The sequence below is a fragment of the Perognathus longimembris genome, chromosome 3 (assembly GCF_023159225.1).
Source record: "Perognathus longimembris pacificus isolate PPM17 chromosome 3, ASM2315922v1, whole genome shotgun sequence".
NCBI classification, from domain to species: Eukaryota; Metazoa; Chordata; class Mammalia; order Rodentia; family Heteromyidae; genus Perognathus; species Perognathus longimembris.
Window position 1 is genome coordinate 81,292,762 of NC_063163.1, and position 20,037 is coordinate 81,312,798.

General features: G+C 48.3%; 1 protein-coding gene across 4 annotated transcripts in view; it reads left to right on the forward strand.

Annotated features, from left to right (window-relative positions):
- Positions 1–6,485: 6,485 nt before the first annotated feature.
- The window catches only part of Pxn (paxillin), a 52,161-nt gene continuing 38,609 nt past the window's right edge, over positions 6,486–20,037 (forward strand). For all 4 annotated transcript variants that reach the window (XM_048342845.1, XM_048342843.1, XM_048342844.1 and 1 more), the window contains exon 1: positions 6,486–6,625. In XM_048342845.1, coding sequence (XP_048198802.1) covers positions 6,613–6,625 — 13 coding nt within the window. In that variant the 5' untranslated portion in view covers positions 6,486–6,612. The remainder of the gene's footprint in view (positions 6,626–20,037) is intronic.

The window sequence follows — 20,037 nt, forward strand, 5'->3', positions numbered from 1 at the left end:
CAATCTTGCTTTTGCAACTCTGAATAAATCTTCAGAACAATCCTTTTCTCTCCTAGCCTTAAAGTCCTGCTTGGATTCTTTGGTGATAATTGGTATAACATTTCCCAGCCCCTTTTTTTTGGGTGCTGGCCCTGGGGCCTGATGGTCCTCCAGGCCTAGGAATTGAGCTACTGTGTTCAATCAAGGCTAGTGTTCTATGCTGAGCCACAGTTTCACTGCAGGCTGTTTTTTTTTTCTTTCTTTCTTGTTGTTGTTTGTTTTGTTTTTGTAGTTTATTGGGGTTAGGAATTTCACATACTTTCCTGACTGGGCTAGCTTCAAACTGTGATCCTCAGATCTCAGCCTTCTGTGTAACTAGGATTATTGGCATGAACTACCTGGGCCTGGGGTCTGGACCCAGCTCTTTTCTTCTTTTTCCTCTCCTTTGTTCCTCCCTTTTTTCTCTTTCTTTCTTTTTTTCTGTCTGTGTTTCTTTCTTCCTCCTCTTCCTCTCCCCCTCCTCTCTCTTTTTCTTTCCTTCCATTCTTTTTTTGGTGTGTGTGTGTGTGTGTGTAAAACCCAGGGTTCTAAACACTGAACTGTATACTCCTCTAGCTGCTTCATTTTTATGTTTTTTGCTTTTTGCTGTTGAATCCATATCATCATGTCTAAGGGGCAGAGTGGTTGTTTGCTCCAAACCCCACAGCCGCTAAAAGCCCCTGGCATGAAACTTCACTCCCACTGTGTGAATGAGAAAATGGAAGCTCAGTTGGGCATCTCACTCAAGACTGCACAGTTGGTAGATGGCAGAGGCAGGATTTGAACTCTCCCATCTCTGGCAACACTAGGGATTTCCTTCAGAGGTGCCAAGTTTCTGCTAGGATACTCCCTTAAAGTCCTGTGACTCCTTCTTCAGATAAGCTTTGAACTTTGCTGCACTCCTGTTGAGGCCTCCCTCTGCATATGCTTCTGAATTCCAGTTGCTCCAGTGGCTCCTTCTGGAAAGCTTTCCCCAAAGCCTCCTAGTCTCAGAAAAGGTGGTCATGGTTAGTTCTTTCCCAAAATATGTGTGTGTGTGTGTGTGCGTGTGTGTGTGTGTGTGTGTTGCTAGGGATGTAGTGTCACACATACTAAATAGGCATTTCTAACTGGAGATAAGAGTCTCAAGGACTTTCCTGCCTGTCTGGCTGGTTTTGAACTGCAATCCTCATATCTCAGCCTCTTGAGTAGCTAGGTGCAAGCAAGCCACTGGCTTTTTTTTTTTTTTTTTTTTTTTTTTGCCAGTCCTGGGGCTTTAACTCAGGGCCTGGGCACTGTCCCTGGCTTCTTTTTGCTCAAGGCTAGCACTCTGCCACTTGAGCCACAGCACCACTTCTGGCTTTTTCTATATATGTGGTACCGAGGATTCAAACCCAGGGCTTCATGTATGCAAGGCAAGCACTCTTTCCATTAGGCCATATTCCCAGCCCTGGCTTTTTCGTTCTTCTTTTTTTAAAATGCAAGGTTTTGTTTTGCTCTTGGCCATCCATGGACTTGAATTCAGGGCCTCATGCTTGCTACCCAGTCATTATATCACTTGAGCCATGCTCCCAACCAAAATGTTTAATTCTAAACTATTAATTCATTTTAAGAATAAGTTAAATGATATGTGTAGTTCAAAAGTCAAGTGATTCAAAGGGGGTATTTAAGTAGCAGGGTGTGGTAGTGCATGTCTGTAATCCAAGCTCCTGGGCAGCTGAGGCAGGAGAATGGACAATTAAAGGGTAGCTGGTCTACACAGCGAGAGGGAGATTGAAGGTAGAAAAGCACCTAGCAAGCTCTGGACCCTGATTTCCTGTCCATAATACTAAAAGGGGTAAGTAGTAAAGTCTGTCTGTCTCACTCCTCACCTTTAGCTACCTTGCCCTTACTTTTTCAGGTAACCAGTGCTTGTGTACTCTTCCAGAATAAATAAGCATTTCATAAACAAATACATGACTTCCTCCTCCATAACAGATATAGATCCTGTTATATATCCTGTTCACTTTGATTGTTTTGTTTACTTATTTATTTAGTTACCAGTATTGGGGCTTGAACTCAGGGCCTGAACACTGTACCTTAGATTATTTTTTTATTTTTGTTTTTTGCCAGTCCTGGGGCTTGAACTCAGGGCCTGAGCACTGTCTGGCTTTTTGCTCAAGGCTAGTACTCTACCACTTGAGCCATAGCACCACTTCTGGCTTTTTTCTATATATGTAGTTCTGAGTAGTCGAACCCAGGGCTTCATGTATACAAGGTGAGCACTTTACCACTAGGCCACATCCCCAACCCTAGATTCTTTTTTTCTCAAGGCTAGTGCTCCACCACTTGAATCACAGTGCCATTTCTGGATTTTTCTGAGTAGGGTATTAGACCTAAGTGTCTCACGAGCTGGGAGCTGGTGTCTCAACCTGTAATCCTAGCTAATCAAGAGGCTGAGATCTGAGGATTGTGGTTCAAAGCCAGCCCCGGCAGGAAAGTCCCCTTGAGAATCTTATCTCCAATTAATCACCAGAAAACCAGAAGTGGAGCTGGGGCTCAAGTGGTAGAGAGAGCAGAGAGCTCAGAGACAGTACCCAGACCCTAGGTTCAAGCCCCATGACCAAAAAAAAGTGTCTCACAGACTTTCCCCCAGGGCTGGCTTTGAACTGTGATCCTCAGATCTCAGCCTCCGTATCCAGGATTACAGGTTGAGACACCAGCATCTGGCTCATGAGACTCATGTCTAATAAACTACGGTTGTGAGCCACCAGCGCCCTGCCCCTGTTCAGCTTCTGTCTCCCATTCCACCAAGCGTACCTATACCACACATGGGAAACCCTGCATGGCATCACTGTACAATGTCCCCTGTCAAGTTGGAGCTTATAAACTATATATTATATATTTATGCAAATGAAGCTGTTAGGGATAGCACTTTGTCAGCACACGGCAAAAGGACTACCAAGACACTCCTGACACAGCACCCCAACATGTAGACACTAAAGATCATCAGGAAATAACTGAGGGTGTGCTCTAAGACGACAGGGATGGTCTCCCCAGCACTGCTAATGATAGTGGAAACATGGAAAGAATTACATTGAACCACAGACCTGATTAGGGAGATGTTTATACAGGTATATGATGTAACACTATTTTTTTTTTTTGTTTTTTTTGCCAGTCCTGGGGCTTGGACTCAAGGCCTGAGCACTGTCCCTGGCTTCTTTTTGCTCAAGGCTAGCACTCTGCCACTTGAGCCACAGTGCCACTTCTGGCCGTTTTCTGTATATGTGGTGCTGGGGAATTGAACCCAGGGCTTCATGTATATGAGGCAAGCACTCTTGCCACTAGGCCATATCCCCAGCCCCATGATGTAACACTATTTTACTCCAAGGAAATGGTGAATAGGAAGAATACTGAGTGTCCTGAAAAAGTGTTCACAAGGGCTTGGAAGGTAGCTTAGTGGTAGAGTGCTTGCCTAGCATGCACAAAGCCCTGGATTCGATTCCTCAGTACCACATCCACAGAAAAGGCCGGAAGTAGCATTGTGTCTCAAGGTGTAGAGTGCTAGTCTTGAGCAAAAGAAGCTCAGGGACAGTGTCCAGGTCATGAGTTCAAGCCCCTGGACTGGCAAAAAAAAGGTGCTCACAAAATCATGGTAGGTAGGTATAAAAAAGCAGAATTCAAAGAAATGTGTGAATCTATTTTTACATTATAATATATTATATACATACATGTGTATGTGTGTATTCCAGAAAAATATACAACTGGTCACCAGTTTTTTTCTTGGGAATACAGATTATTTTAATTTCTACCTCTTAGTATATCTATTTTTTTTTTTCCAGTCTTGGAGCTTGAACTCTGGGCCTGAGCACTGTCCCTGAGCTTCTTTTGCTCAAGGCTAGCGCTCTACCACTTGAGCCACTGTGCCACTTCCGGCTTTTTCTGCTATGTGGTATTGAGGAATTGAACCCAGGGGTTTGTGCATGCTAGGCAAGCACTCTACCACTAAGCCATATTCTCAGCCCTATATCTGTGTTTTTCAGATTTCTTCCTGTGATGATCAGCTATTGTGAAGGAAATTTACATATTTATATTATGAGCTCTGGGAAATACTCTCTTTTTTTTTTTTTGCCAGTCTTGGGCCTTGAGCTCAGGGCCTGAGCGCTGTCCCTGGCTTCTCTTTGCTCAAGGCTAGCACTCTACCACTTGAGCCACAGCGCCCCTTCTGGCTGTTTTCTATATATGTGGTACTGGGGAATCGAACCCAGGGCTTCATGTATACGAGGCAAGCACTCTTGCCACTAGGCCATATCCCCAGCCCCTCATTTTTCTTAAAGCTGGCACTGGGGCTTGTTTTCAGGACCTTATTGCTGTTGTTTTTGCTCTATGGAGTGAGCCACACATTTATCCTTCCATCTTCTTTTTGCTTAACTGTAGATAAGAATCTCTCCAATTTGTCTATTCAGACTGTCCTTGAATTTCAATCCTTAGATCTCAGCCCTCTGAGTAGTTAGAATTATAGGCATGAGCTACAGTGGCAGGCTGGCTTGGTGGTGAATTCTTTTTTTTTTTTTTTTTTTTTTTTGCCAGTCCTGGAGCTCGGACTGAGGGCCTGAGCACTGTCCCTGGCTTCTTTTTGCTCAAGGTTAGCACTCTACCACTTGAGCCATAGCGCCACTTCCAGCCTTTTCTGTTTATGTGGTGCTGAGGAGTCGAATCCAGGGCTTTGTGTATGCTAGGTGAGCACTCTACCACTAAGCCACATTCCCAGCCCTGGTGGTGAATTCTTGAGGGATAAGAGAGGCTTAAAGCTTTGTGTGTGGAACATATTTTTATATGAGGTTGACTATCATCTCTCATACCCAAGTGTGAGGAAGGAATGATGATAGTAACTACCTCAATAAAAACAATTTTTTGTGCCCATACTGGGGCTTGAACTCAAGGCCTGGGCACTGTCCCTTAGCTTGCCTATCTATCTGTCTGTCTGTCTGTCTGTCTATCTGTCTATCTGTCTTGGGTTTGAACTTAGGGCCTGAGTGCCATCCCTGAGCTTCTTTTGCTGAAGGCTAGCACTCTACTACTTGAGCCACAGCTCCATTTCTGGCTTTTTTGATAATTTATTGGAGACATGAGTCTCATGGATTTTCCTGCCCAGGCTGGCTTTGAATTGCAATCCTCAGATCTCAGCCTCTGGAGCAGCTAGGATTACAGGCATGAGCCCGTAGGGCCTGATCTCCCTTAGTTTATTTGCTCAAAGCTAGTGCTCTTACTATTTAAGCCATAGCTCCATTTCTGGTTGGTTAGTTGGAGATTAAAAGTCTCATGGACTTTCCTACTCTGGGCTGGCTTCAAAGGACAATCCTCAGATCTAGCCTCCCGAGGAGCTAGGATTAGCTCCCAGCATCTCAATGGAAATTTAGATAATAACTACAGTGTATCTGTCTATCAAGTACTAGATAAATGTCAGTTATTACCATCTAATTTCTGGGTGTGTGAGAGCAGAGCACCCTCAGGAAACTACTTGGCATCAGGTATAGCTTTTCCGTAGTTTTCCCCTTTCCCCTCTAATGTGAGGTCCTTTCTGCTCACATAGAATTTTAGACAAACCTCTAGGGAGGTAGATATCATGTGAAAATTAAAGAATGCATAACCTCAAAAGTACTGGATCTGGAGCTGGATATGTCATGTAAGCTTTACTTACTTACTTATTTATTTTTACCAGTCTTGGGGCTTGAACTCAGGGCCTGATCACTGTCACTGTCCCTGAGTCAATCTGTGCTCAAGGCTAGCACTCTAACACCTGAGCCACAGCGCCTCTTCTGGGAACCCAGGGCTTCATGCATGGTAAGCAAGCACTCTACCACTAGTCCACATTCCCAGCCCCTCCTGCACACCTTTAATTTCAGCAGTCAGGGAGCGGAGTGGGGGCCAGACTGGACTTGGCAGCAAAACATTCGCAAGAAACAAACAAATAAATAAAAGTAAAGGGTGTGGGTGAGGAAAAAGAAAAGAAAAAACGTACTGGTTCTAGGACCACAGGCAGGCCTGGGACCTGTGCTGCCATTCATCCAGAGGACACCCCGGGGAAGGTCCTCCAAAGGCTCCTGGGCTTTGCCTGTTATGATTTAGGCTCCCTAGCAGGCGACCTGTTGGGAGACAGAGGATAGGCGGACCAATCCGACTTCGCAGTCCAGTGGGCAGTGAGGCATGTGATGACCGAGTGACTGATGATGAGTGGACAGACAGCCGTCTGCCTGAAGGTCAGGCAAGTGACTGTGGCTGACCAGAGAGACTGCCGGGAGGCGCTGAAGTCCCTAGGAGTCGCCATAAGCATTCTCTGACGCTAGGGGTCGCCACCGACACGCACAGCACGGCACGCTCGCGGATGGCCCCCAAGGCGGGCCCACAGCAGGGCGTGGCCATCCTGCGCAAGGGGGCGTGGCCACCGTGTCACGGACGCGCCAGGGGGCGGGGCGCGGGCGCGAGCGCGAGTGCGGGCGCGCGCGCAGCGGCGGCGGCGGTGGCGGCAGCGGTGGCGGCGACGCGTTCCGTTCCGGGCCGGGAACGAGCGGCTGAAAAGTTGCGGGGTTAAGAGGAACCGCCGCGGGACAGGCAGCCGGTGCCTCCGTCCTCGCCATGGACGACCTCGGTGAGTGAGCCGGAGGCTGAGAAGCGGCGAGGGGCGCGCGGCCCCGGGCCGGCCGGGCGGGCGGGCGCGAGCGAGTGAGCGAGCGGCGGGGGCCTGGGGATCTCCCACCCTCGGGCGCTGCGGCCCCAGTTCTGGGCCTTGCCGGCCGGGGCTCCACCAACAGCGGTCCCGGACACACTGGGCCTCAGTGCGGGGGGCAAGGGGAAGGGTCCGGGCTTCGTCCCCGCGTGAGGACGACCCCAGCCTCGGGATCTCCCAACCTCGGCGATGCACCCGCAGCAGCTCCCCAGTCTCCCACCCCAGCCATCTGCCTCCAGGACAAGACCCCGGTTCCGTGGAGCAGCCCATCCCCTCAGCTCCGGGACCCTCTCCCCACCGGCAGCTCCCCGCCCCCACCAGCCCAGCAGCTGCTGCTTCTCTTGGGCTTGATCCCTGATTTCGGTGACTCGCTTGCTTCCACTCCCCACCCCTCTTTCAGGACCACCCTCATGTGGCCCACTGGCACCCCCATTTCAGGGGATATAGAACTCTTCCCCATCCCACACCCTTTCTTTTCGGAAGGTTAGGAGTTGAGCTTGACACGACCACACCCCCAGTTCGAAAGATAAGTTTCTCAGAATTCTCCATTAACCTCCCTCGCCCATTCCCCCCCTCCCCTCTTTCAGGTCTGGGTCATCAAGTGGTCACTGCATTTTTCTGTATGGACTCAGTTCTCCATTCACCGACCGGGTCCCTTCTTCATATCTAAACCTGGAAGGGCAAGTTGGGGAGTGATGTTTCTTGGTTCTTTCCCCCTCTACCCCCCTCCTCCCCATCCCCAGGTCCTGGTGAAATAAATGCCAGAGGAATGAGGTGGGAGGTGGGCCTTAAGGTTTGGCCATCTGTGAACGTGTTCTGGCTGGTAGGCTCCCCCCTCCTCCCACCCTCTCCAGCCTCAGGCTGTGAGCACACAGGTAAAAGGAGGACAGGATGCCCAGAACAGAGTTTTACTGTCTTGGTGTTATTGGAGCCCTGAGGCCGCCCTTTCCAGTCTACATCTGGTATTAGGACAGGGGAAAAGAATTACCTGGAAGCTGACTCTTAAACCCAAGGAGGTTGGTGCCAGGGTTCTAGGAATGCCTTGAGTGCTGTGAACCCCATAGTGGAGCAGGGTTTTCTGTCCCCTTCATGCCTCAGAGCTGGGAAGGTGATGGGGGTTGGTTCTTCTCTGAAGGAATCTTGTGTTCCTCTCTGCACTGTGGCCCCCTGTGACCAGGGATGCCTCCTCTGCCCCAGGCTCTGAGAAGCAAATTCAGGAAGCAAAAGTCAGGAAGACTGAGAGGCCTCCTCTCCCAAGCAGTACAGGGGACCAAATGAAGGCTGGCAGTGGACTTGACTGCTTTCCTGCAGCTTTCTTTTTGAGTCAGGAAGTACCCTGAACAATCCTGGGGTGTTAGAGAGGCCTGCTTGTTTTGCAAAGTACAGTGGCTGCCAAACATAGTTCTACCTTTGGGTCAGGTTTGGCACCTATTTCCCCAGCATACTCAAGGTGGGTATGGCTTCCAGGCAGGTATTATAACTTAAGCGGAGAAGAGTCCGAGGGATGGGCGTGGAATTAGGGTTTGAAAGTCTCATTGCTTCTCTAGTGGGAACCGGGATCAGAGTTACAGTGTGTAGCACACTGGTGGGGCTGTGTTGCTTGCTTCTGGACAGTCCTCGTGCTGTTTGAAGAACTGAGGAAGTCTTTGTAGAGTTTGCAAAGTCCGGAATTCCTGTCTTCTGACCGTCTTCCATTTAGGGCCAGGAACTGAGTTCTGAAAAGAAAGAGTGGGGTGTGGGGGGTTGTAGGAACTGAAATTTGCTGTACTTCCCCATTCCTGGATTTTATAATCCTTTCCTAAGGTCACTGTAAGGCCACTGTCACCACACTATCTGTCTTTTACAAGTTAAGAAAATTTAGTCTGAAGAAAGGCTGATTCTCTTGCCCAAGGCTGCTTAGCCACAGAATGACAAATCAGTGACTGGATGCCTTGTGTCTAACTCCTTGATCATACAGCTCTTGAACAGGGAGAAGCAGGCAGTGAAAGGAGGGGTGGCCTCAGGGGCAGTGGCTGCCACCTGTGACTTTTGCCACCTCCCACTATAGACTCTCCAGTTGCTTGATCTGGGCTGCCTGACTTCCTTAGCCTGAGCTCCCAGGGGGCCAGCCACGCCTGGCTGACACTGGGGTGGGTGGGGGGATGGGATGTGCAGGAGGGGTGAGGAATGTGCCTCTGAGCCTAGGCCCTGTCAGCTGTCCGGATGGCTGCTCAGCACACTGCCTGCCCGTCAGCTGTTTTCCTAAGTTGGGATGGACACACAGGCCAGTGCTCTTGTTTTTATTTTTCTTCTGAGAGTGCTTTCAGCTGTGAGGCTCCTGGTCCCAAATACAGGAGAGAGTTTATGGGGGTCTGCCCTGTGGGCAAGGCCAGGGGGAATAAAGCCTCTGCTGTGACTGTTGTGATTTTTTCTTTTTTGGGGGGAGTGCTGAAAAAATATGGAGAACTCCTTTCCTCCCCATAATGGCCAGTGACAGAATCACCATGTGCTATTTAATAAGTTACAAATTTATAGCTCTTCGGGCAGAAAAACATAAACACAGCATGTCCTGCCCTTTTCCCTGAGTCCTCTCTGCTCTGTGCTGCCCAGTGGCTTCTTGGTGGCTTTGCTCATTACTGTTCAGATGCTGGTTTGGCTGGGAGTTCTTTCTGCTCAAGTTCTGGCCTGAGTTTCCTGGACAGAGTTTCTACAACACTGCTATGCACTCTGTTTATACTTTCTGCCGTGACTCCTCTCTCCCCTTGTTCATGTTCCTGATATATTTTGAGAGTTGGGGTAAAGGGAGATTTTGGCCACAACTGTGGTCAAACAATGATCATGCTTGCTGTATTGGAGGCAGGCTCTGGACTCAGTGCTTTTAGTGTTATTGCAGCCATCCAAGAGGGAGGTGTTTTATCTCCGCATCACAGATGGGGAAACCTGACCTCAGGTGTGAAAACCTAGCTTGAGGGTAGTTCAACAGTGGAGCTGGGGTTTGAACCCAGACTAATTCAACTGCAGACCAGGTCTGTCTGCCCTTCCTTCCTTCCTTCCTTCCTTCCTTCCTTCCTTCCTTCCTTCCTTCCTTCCTTCCTTCCTTCCTTCCTGCCTGCCTGCCTGCCTTCCTTCCTGCCTTCCTTTCTTTCTCTCTCTCTCTCCCTCTCTCTTTCTTTCTCTCTCTCTCCCTCCCTCCCTCCCCTCCTTCCTTCCTTCCTTCCTTCCTTCCTTCCTTCCTTCCTTCCTTTCTTTCTTTCTTTCTTTCTTTCTTTCTTTCTTTCTTTCTTTCTTTCTTTCTTTCTTTCTTTCTTTCTTTCTTTCTTTCTTTCTTTCTTCTTTTTTGCCAGTCCTGGGGCTGGAACTCAGGGCATGGGCACTGTCCCTGAGCCTCTTTGTGCTCAAGGTTAGTGCTCTACCAGTTGAGCCACAGCACTTTCAGCTTTTTTGAATAGTTTATTGGAGCTAAGAGTCTCAGGAAGATTTTTCTGCCTGGCTGGCTTTGAGGCGAGATCCTCTCATCTCAGCCTCCTGAGTAGCTAGGATTACAGGCGTGAGCCAGCACCATGCTCAGAGTAGGTCTTTCTTAATACTAAAACAGTAGGTGTTGCTAGGGGAAAGAGCCACAAGGCCTGCTGAGTAATTGATAGTTACTTTAAAGTTTCTGCTCTGCTCTGAGGGCTGTCCTCAGGCAATATAGCCTATGTGGCAGAGGGTAGAACCAGTTCAAGACTTGAAAGCTTTGCCTTCCCATCTACTAGAAGAGGGCACAGCCAGCTGTTGGCAATGCCTAGTTGCTGGAATCTGGACTTGTCTTCTTTCAGCTTCTCTGCAGTCTTGACCCTTGAAAAACAGTGCCTCATTGTCTTTGAGGGTAGTGCTGGGGGTGGGGGCGGGGGGGGCCCCCTAGGGGAATCGCCTGGGGCAAATCCACGTTATGGATCCTCCCTGTTTCCATGGCAAGTCTGGACCTTGGGCTTGCCTGTCTGTGGTGCCTATGTGTGTTAGTCCAGGGTCAGGGCACCCAGCTTCTGGGCTTGTGGCAAAGGCAGCATTTGGCCTAGGAGTGGTGATGCCCTCTTGGTGGGTGCTTGTTCATCTAGATGCTACTAAGGGGCTGAGGAAGATTGCAACCTTGGTTTGATTGTTAAGTAGATGCCTTTTCTGACATGCATAACTTAGAGGGGAAAGGCCTGGCCTGTGGGGGGACCATATCCCTATCACTATGAAGGAACATCTCAGCATTCCTTGTGCCAGCTTCCCTAGGGATGCCATGCGTTGAAGAGGCTGGACAGACCATTGGCTGGAGAACTCTGGAAGAAGTCTGAGCAGCCCTCTTCCCTCTACCTATACTCATCCTGCATAGAGTTGCCACTCTGCTGTGTGTCTTTACCTTGTTCCAAGGCCAGAAGTATTGAAAAAATTTCCTCTCAGCTTCATTCTAGCCTTTTTACAAGGTTTCCCAGGTCCCAGTGCCTTCACTAATAAAAGGCAACATCTATAGAAGACTTTTCTTTTTTTACAATGTATACAGAATTTTCTCAATGATTTTTGTTGTTGTTGTTGGTGGTAGTCCTTGGGCTTGAACTTGGGGCCTGGGCTCTGTCTCTGAGAGCTCTTTTGCTCAAGGCTAGTGTTCTATCACTTTGATCCACAGTGCTACTTCAGGTTTTCTGGTGGTTCTTTGGAATAAGAGTCTCACAGACTTTCCTTGCCTAGGCTGGTTTTGAACTGTGATTCTCAGATCTCAGCCTCCTGAATCATAGTTAGGATTACAGATGTGAACCACCAGTGCCTGGTTTTCAATGAAATTACTCAGTGCTTACTATGTTCAGGAACTGTTTTGAACACTATATGGTTACAATGAATCTTGTATATCATAAGAAGCAGGTTCTGTTGTTATTAATACTACAAGTAGTGTTATAGCTACCCATGTTACAGGGGAGGAATCTGAGGCCCAGACAAGGTGAGCCCACTTGCCCAGGCAGGGTTAGTATTTGAAATTCAGATCCTCTGAACATAGAGGGACTTGTAACCAGCCATTCTTTACATTTCTGTTCAAGATACTGTATTTAATCTTGGTTGTCTATTGACTTGATTGCCTTCCATTCCTGGAACACCTCAGATCTTCCCTGTTCCCTCCCCACACTCCTCACTCTCTTTTCATTCTCCCATATTTATGCTTTCCCTGTTCCCTTTGGCTTTTCTGTCTTCTTCTTTTAATTTTTTCTCTTTGGCAATACTAGAGTTTGAACCTAGGACTTCCTAGTGCTCTGCCACTTGGGCCACCTCTCATCCCTGCTTTTTGTTGGTTATTCTGGAGATGGAGCCTGGCAAAAAACAAAAAACAAAAAACAAACAACAGCCTGAGCTTGCCTCAAAATACAATTCTTACAGGCTCACACCTGTAATCCTAGCTACTCAGGAGGCTGAGATCAAAGCCAGCCTGGTCAGAAAAGTCTGCGATAATCTTATCTCAGGGCTGGGAATGTGGCTTAGTGGTAGAGGGCTGGCCTTGCATACATGAAGCCCTGGGTTCGATTCCTCAGCACTACATAAACAGAAAAAGCTGGAAGTGGCACTGTGGCTCAAGAGGTAGAGTGCTAGCCTTGAGCAAAAAGAAACCAGGGACAGTGCTCAGGCCCAGAATCCAAGCCCCAGGACTGGTAAAACAAAAACAAACAATCTTATCTCCAGTTAACCACCAGAGAACCGGAAGTGGCACTGTGGCTCAAGTGGTAGAGCACTAGCCTTGAGCTGAAATGCTCAGGGACAGTGCCCAGGTCCAGAGTTCAAGTCCCATGACCCACAAAACAAAAACAACAACAACAAAAATAGTCCTTCAGACTTCAGCCCCCTGAATAGCTAGAATTACAGGTGCCAACCAGTGCCATCTCTTGTCCTTTTGTGGAGTCATTACATTCAGGATGGGATGAATTTGTGGTGAAAGCCCTGTTCTCCTGTAATTGGCCACCTGTCCAGTCACCTGTTAGCCTTGAGACAGCACTGTGGGCTTACAGCACAGCTGCTGGGAGAAGCTGGGTGCTTCTGGAAAGACCCTACCACATTACTTCTGATTGGGAGTCAGAAGCTTTCCTGTGCCAGATCCCCAGCCCCTCACAGCTACCCTGCGTGTATTTGTTCAAGTATTAGAGTACCTTGGAGCAGTCTCATTTCCAGCAGAGAGAAGTCAGTAAAAATGTCAGGGTGGGGCTGGGAGTATGGCCTAGTGGCAAGAGTGTTTGCCTTGTATACATGAAGCCCTGGGTTCAATTCCCCAGCACCATATATATAGAAAATGGCCAGAAGTGGCGCTGTGGCTCACGTGGCAGAGTGCTAGCCTTGAGCAAAAAGAGGCCAGGGACAGTGCTCAGGCCCTGAGTACAAGGCCCAGGACTGGGGGGGCGGGGAGGGGGGAGTCAAGGTGGAGAATGACAGATATCCTGTGGAGGGCAAGAATTAGAAATGTCGACGAAGCAAGTTATTAAAACAGAGGCTCAGAGGCTAGGGTTTGTCTTCTTACCAGGCCTTCATCCCCTGCCTCACATCTGGCCTCAGCATACATTCACATCCTGAAACATCTCTAGCTAACTGATGGCTTAACCAGTGGGGCACAGGGTCACCCTCTCCAGGGAGGCTCTGGACACTGGGTCAGTGGCCGGGCTAACACTCTACCACTTGAGCCACAGCTCCACTTCTGGCCTTTTCTGTTTATGTGGTGCTGAGGAATCGAACCCAGGGCTTCATGTATGCTAGGCAAGCACTCTACCACTAAGCCATATTCCCAGTCCTCAGTCTTTTTGTTGTTGTTGTTCCAGTCCTCAGTCTAGAATTTGGGGCCTGGGTGCTGTCCCTCAGCTCTTTTGCTCAAGGCAAGTCATCTAGCACTTTGAGCCACAGTTCCACTTCTGGTTTTCTGGTGGCTAATCGGAGATAAGAATCTCAGGGGGACTGAACCCCAGTCCTCAGATCTTAGCCTCTGAGTAGCTTAGGATAATAGATGTCACCAGTGCTAGGCTGTACAGTACTGTTACTGATGTAAACAAAACAAAACAAAACAAAAAACGGTTAGGGCTGGGCGTTGGTAGCTCATGCCTGTAATCCTAACTATCCAGAAGGCTGAGATCTGAGGATTGAAGTTCAAATCCAGCCTGGGGAGAAAAGTCCATGAGACTCTTACCTAATTAACCACCAGAAAACCAGTAGTGGTGCTAAGGCTCAAGTGGTAGAGCACTAGCCTTGAGCTGAAGAGCTCAAGGACAGTGCCCAGGCCCAGAGTTCAAGCTCCACAACCTGACCAAAAACAATAGCAACAACAACAACCCAAACCCTGACAGGGCCAGAAAGACAGGGTACAGAGTAGGTGCATGAGTAGGTGGGATGACATTGATCAGACTGGTTTCAGACAAGAGAGAAACTGGGCTGGGAATATGACCTAGTGGTAGAGTGCTTGCCTCCTAACCAGGAAGCCCTGGGTTTGATTCCTCAGGACCACATATATAGAAAAAGCCAGAAGGGGCACTGTGGCTCAAGTGAGCAAAAAGAAGCCAGGGACCATGCTCAGGCCCAGAGTTCAAGCGTCAGGAATGGCAAAAAAGAAAAAAAAAAAAAGAGAAGCTGTCTCTGCTTGGAGTTGGGAAGGGGTTTTCTGGGCTGGTGGGATGCAGCACAAGACTTTATAAAATGCCAATCTTGGGGGAAGCTCAAGCCCTGGAGGTGGGCCTTTTGCTTCACCTCCTTAACTGTGGCCAAGGAGGTCACCAGGTTTGCAGCTTAGATCTGGCCCATGCAGTTCTCCAGCCTCATAGGTCTCCTGTCCTGGATTGTTCACTCTCCCCAAGGTCCTTCTTGTCTAGTTTGTGCTGACTCAAAGCTGAGCTTCTTCTTATCTTCCCCTCTGTTTAGGAGAAAGAGTTGGACTCTGGCACCAGTGGCCTGCTGGGATCAGAAGCAGAACTGAGGGCCCTGGTGCCTACTAGAAACGTTCTGAGCCACTTACTAGCTGGCTTGCAAGAAGAGAGTGTTTCATGGAGGGTCTTCTTTGAGCCTCATGTCTGCCTGTCATTGTGTAAGGATGCAGACAGAGGCTGGCCACTTGGAAGGAATCATAGGGTCCTTCTATCAAGGTCTTGGAGTGGGGAGTCAGGGCTTTACTTTTCCTGTTTGAAAAGTAGTGAGATGTGTGTTTTATGGGGGAAGGGGGTGGTGCTGGAGGAAGCTTTATGTAATTCTTGGCTGGGGCTCAGGTAATTGTTTTAATGAAATGGAATGCAGCTTATTCCGAACTCACTTGGCAGAAACAGCCATGTTCTGTTCTGTTTTCTTGTTGAGAGAGCAGGGCACACATTTCCAGCTGTTTTGAATCGTAGGACGGTGGGTGAGCTGCGCAAGGTGGGCAGAAACCTCCAGGGAAAGTCTTCCTAGTGTAGTTCTAGGACCGACCTTGTTCTTCTGGCTGTGGCTCCTCCTCCCCCTCTCCCTCCCTCTCCTCCTCCTCCTCACTGGTCCTGGGGCTTGAACTCAGGGCCTGGGTGGGCACTGTCCCTGAGGGTTTGTTGTTGGGTTGTTTTTTTTTTTTTTTTTGCCAGTTCTGGGCTTGAACTCAGAGCCTGAGCACTGTCCTCGGCTTCTTTTTGCTCAAGGCTAGCACTCTACCTCCTTAGCCACAGCACCCAGCCTTTTCTGTTTATGTGGTGCTGAGGAACTGGGCTTCATGCATGCTAAGCAAGCACTGTATCACTAAGCCACCAGCGCCCCCCGCCCCCCTTAGCTTTTTTTGCTCAAGACTAGTGCTCTACCACTTGAGCCACAGCTGCACTTTTGTCTGTTTTGGTGTTTAATTGGAGATAAGAGTCTCATGGACTTTCTTGCTTAGACTGGCTTTGAAAAGTGATCGTTAGATCCCAGTCTCTTCAGAACCTAGGAATACAGGCCTGAGGAATACATACCAGTGCCCAGCCATAGGTTTCTTTTCTTTAACTCCCCCCACCCCGCCCCTGTTTTGTTTTGTTTTGGGTGTGTGTGTGTGTGTGTGCGCGCGCGTGCGTGCGTGCTGTTACTAGAGCTTGAATTTAGGGCTCACATGCTTACTTGGCTTTTTCCACTATGGCTTCAGTTCCAGCTTTTGACAGTTAATTAGAGACAAGAGTCTTGGAAATTTGTTTGCTTCCAACATCAGCCCTCAGATCTCAGCCTCCTGAATGGCTGTGAGTATAAGCATGAGACAACAGCACTTGGCTCCTTAAAATCTGGCTAGTTCTTTCACATCTTCTGCCTCAGATCTTTTTTTTTTTTTTTTTTTTTTACCATTCCTGGGCCTTGGACTCAGGGCCTAAGCACTGTCCCTGGCTTCTTTTTGCTCAAGGCTAACACTCTGCCACTTGAGCCACAGTGCCACTTCTGGCCGTTTTCTAAGTATGTAGTGCCGGGAATCAAACCCAGGGCTTCATATATATGAGGCAAGCAGTCTTGCCACTAGGCCATATTCCCAGCCCATGCCTCAGATCTTACTCTAATGGCTGTATTTTCCTTTTCCTTCCTTAGGTTGCACTTGGTTTTCTCTGTAGAACCTTCCCATCTTCCTTTCCCATTGTGTTTTCCCAAAGGATTTCTTTGAATTCCCTGTGTTTTTCTCTACGTATCAGTTTTTCTGCTTGCATGACCTCTTTTAGAACTTGTATGCTGGCCACTCCTAAATTTCTATTTCCACCCCTGACGTGGATTCTATTGTCCAGATTCTTCCGGTTTGCACGCCAGCAAAGACCCAACTCATTTCCTTTTTACTCTCTCTTTTGAGGCTTCATCTGTTGTCTTAATCTCTCTGTAATGGCCCCCTTTCTCCTGGCCTATATTAAATAATGGACATTTTGTAAGGTTGGAAGAGACATTTTCTTCTCTTTCACTATTTTTGATATAATTCTGACTATAATCCTCTGAGATAGGTTGTAGTTGTAGTACAACTGACAAATGGAAAAGCTAAACAGAAACTCAGAGGAGTTAGGGAAAAGGAAACACCCATTGTCAACACTAATAATGATGCAAGAACTTGAACGTTGGTCTTCTGGTTCCTGAATTAGTGTCTTTTTGTTTGTCTGTTTTTCATACTGGAAACCCAAAGGCAGATCAGATTTGACATGTACACTGTGTTGCTTTGTTTCCTGTGCTTAAAATACAGGTGTTGGGGGCTCACGCCTATAATCCTAGCTGCTCTGGAGGCTGAGATCTGAGGATTGTGGTTCAAAGCCAGCCCTGGTAGGAAAGTCTATGAGACTCCTATCTTCAATTGATAACAGAAAAAGCCAGAGGTGGCACACTGTGGCTCAAGTGGTAAGGTGCTAGCCTTAAGTGCAAAAGCTCAGGAACAGTGCCCAGGTCCTGTGTTCAAGCCCCCAAATTGACCCCCCTAAAACACACACACACACACACACACACACACACATGCACACACATGCACACATTTCAGATCAATTGTCAGTAGTTAAAGCATTTGGAATGTACCTCAACATTTTCTATCATTTTCTTTTTTGTCTTTTCTTTCTTTTTTTTTTTTTTGTACTTGGGATCGAACTCAGGACGTTGCACTTGCTAGGCAAGCGCTTTGCCACTGAGCTACATACCAGCCATTTTATGTCATTTCTTTTGAAAAATCTGATTTGCCCTCCCTGGATGCATGTTGTCCATTGCAGTACTTAGTTAACCCCATAATTCCTGCCCTGATATTTGACCCTCAGTTTCTGCACTGGGCCTAGCTTTCTCCTACATATTCCCCACTTGGCCCTTGTTCTGGGGGGTTTTAAGAATTGCCCTATATGCCCTATATAATAAACACACAGTTGCCTCTCTGAGTTAGATTGACTTCTGCCCACACAAAGCATTCAGCTTTGCCTGCGTCTACATCTTGGTCTAAATTGCAGAAAATGGTCACCTCCTCCTTGTCTGTTTCCATACCTTCTTCTCCCTTTAAGAACTTAGTAAAGGGGGCTGGGGATATCGCCTAGTGGCAAGAGTGCTTGCCTCGTATACATAAAGCCCTGGGTTCAATTCCCCAGCACCATATATATAGAAAACGGCCAGAAGTGGTGCTGTGGCAGAGTGCTAGCCTTGAGCAAAAGGAAGCCAGGGACAGTGCTCAGGCCCTGAGTCCAAGGCCCAGGACTGGCCAAAAAAAAAAGAACTTAGTGAAGTAAAGTGGTCTTTCCCATCGCTTAGACATAGCTTGGTAGAATTGTGTGAATTAGGCTTCCTTTTGTCTCAGCATACCCTATAAGCTCCTTGAGGACTGGGATTTTATCCTCCTTTCAAGCATTTCATACTGCTAGGTACTGCTATTCCCCTCTGCAGTTGCTTGATAAATATTAGATGGTGGTTGATGATTAAAAGGATATATGGACACCCATTTTGATTCTCAATCTCCAGCAAACCACTTCCTCATCTGGAGAGTCTTAGTGAGAACTTCTCTTGTCCAGGCTAGGGAGGATGCCACAGTCACAATCCAGGCTCCTAAGTAGCCCCACCCAGGTTTCTACCACTGCTGCCACTTGATACCCGTATAACCTCAGCCTGTCACTTTAACTCTGAGCCCTCTTCCTTCCCCTGTCCTCATCTAGCTGCTTTCAAAGTGCTGGGCAATGGAAGCGATTAGCACTGGTTCTTGGATCTAGATCTAGACACTCCTCTGGGGGGTAGGCCTCTGGTCTTCCTCTCAGTGTTTAAACTTCCAGTGTATATATCTGCTGGGCTTGGCAGTGGGCATGTAAGTTGGGCTACTTTATGGCCCTGTGGATTCAAGAATGTGTTGGGCTCCACTCTGAAGGTGCATTGGTCATACCCCAGTGCTGCTGGTGTCAGGTTGGGTTTTGGTTCTGTGACATTAATTTCCCTTGAGCCTCTTTGGTGGCTTTGAGGAGGAAGTGGTGCAGGGAGGAGGTTGCTCAGTGGTTTGGCTTGTACTAATCACTCATCTAATGCTACTATTTGAGAGCTGCTACAGTGAGCCACTGTGAGATCTATTCCCGCATCAGCCCTCGGCTTCTCCCAGTCCTCTGGGGCCGTGGGATGGATGCTTTGACATCCATATACCTCCCAGGGTGGGGTAGCCACTGAGGTTCCTGGTAGCCAGAGAAAAAGGAAATTTCTTTTTCTGGGCTGTGACTGGACAGTCATTAGGTAGAAGCTGGCCCTGGGACCTATCCCTTGTCCAGGGAAGTTGATCTGTGGGGCCTACCCTGGGTTCGTTGAGAGTTACAGGCTTTCCTATTTCCAGGAGCATTTTTCTTCCTCAGGTGGAAATGGGAGGGTCCAGATGCCCACACTTGGTTTTTCTGGAGCTGCCACTTCCTCTCTGGACTCCAGGCTCTGCTGGCTGGAGGGGGGTGTGTTTCTCACCCCCAAGTGCTCTGGGACAGCTGAGTCAGGCTTGACTTCTCTGTAGTGAGTGTGAAGGAGTAGAGTAGCCACAGTGTCTGGAATACTATCCTTGTTCTTTAGAGTCTCAAGTTGGCCACCCTCCTGAGCTCATTTAGTCATTTGCTACTCTTGCCAACTCCTCTGTCCCCAGGAGTGTATATGGTTTCTTCACCCCTCCTAGTGCCAGCCTAGCTGTTTCTTTGGGGTGAGGTTACTGTTGGATAGCTGGGTGACTGACCTCTTCTCCCTGCCCCAACAATCTCAGATGGTCCTTTCTGTTGTGTCCTGAACTTTCAAAACTTACTGACCCTTCCTGCTCTTTGGAAGTTAGCACATGAAATTATTTTGCTTAGTGTGCTGAAGTGGCCAAGCCGGAAACAAACTGGGACAGAAGAGGAGCGTCACCTGGAGGAGGTTGTCGGGGCTTCCTGCAGTCACTTGTGGTCATCTGCTTTCAAACATCCTGTTTATGCCCCTAGAGTAGCAGGAAGACTGACCAGGAGCCAGCTGTTTTCTGCTTAGCTTTGGGATAAACTTGGACCTCAGTGTCTCTGTCCATCTCAACAGGCACATGTTTGCTGGTCATTGGTTGTTGAGGACATTGCTGATAGCAGTTCGCCTGGCCCTGTCCTTCGTCCCCTCTCTGCTTCAACTGCCTGTGAGGCAGTGGTCCCTTGAATATTCTCTCAGTTGTCTCTTAGATTCGTTACATCCCTCCACCATGCTCCAGAGTAGCTAGGATTACAAGGGTGAGCTACGAGCACCCAGCTCAGAGCTGCTCACTTTTTCTTTTTTTTTTAATTTTTATTTATTTATTTAGGCCAGTCCTGGGGCTTGAACTAAGGGCCTGAGCACTGTCCCTGGCTTTTTTTTTTTTGCTCAAGGCTAGCACTCTGCCACTTGAGCCACAGCGCCACTTCTGGCCTTTTCTATATATGTGGTGCTAAGGAATTGAA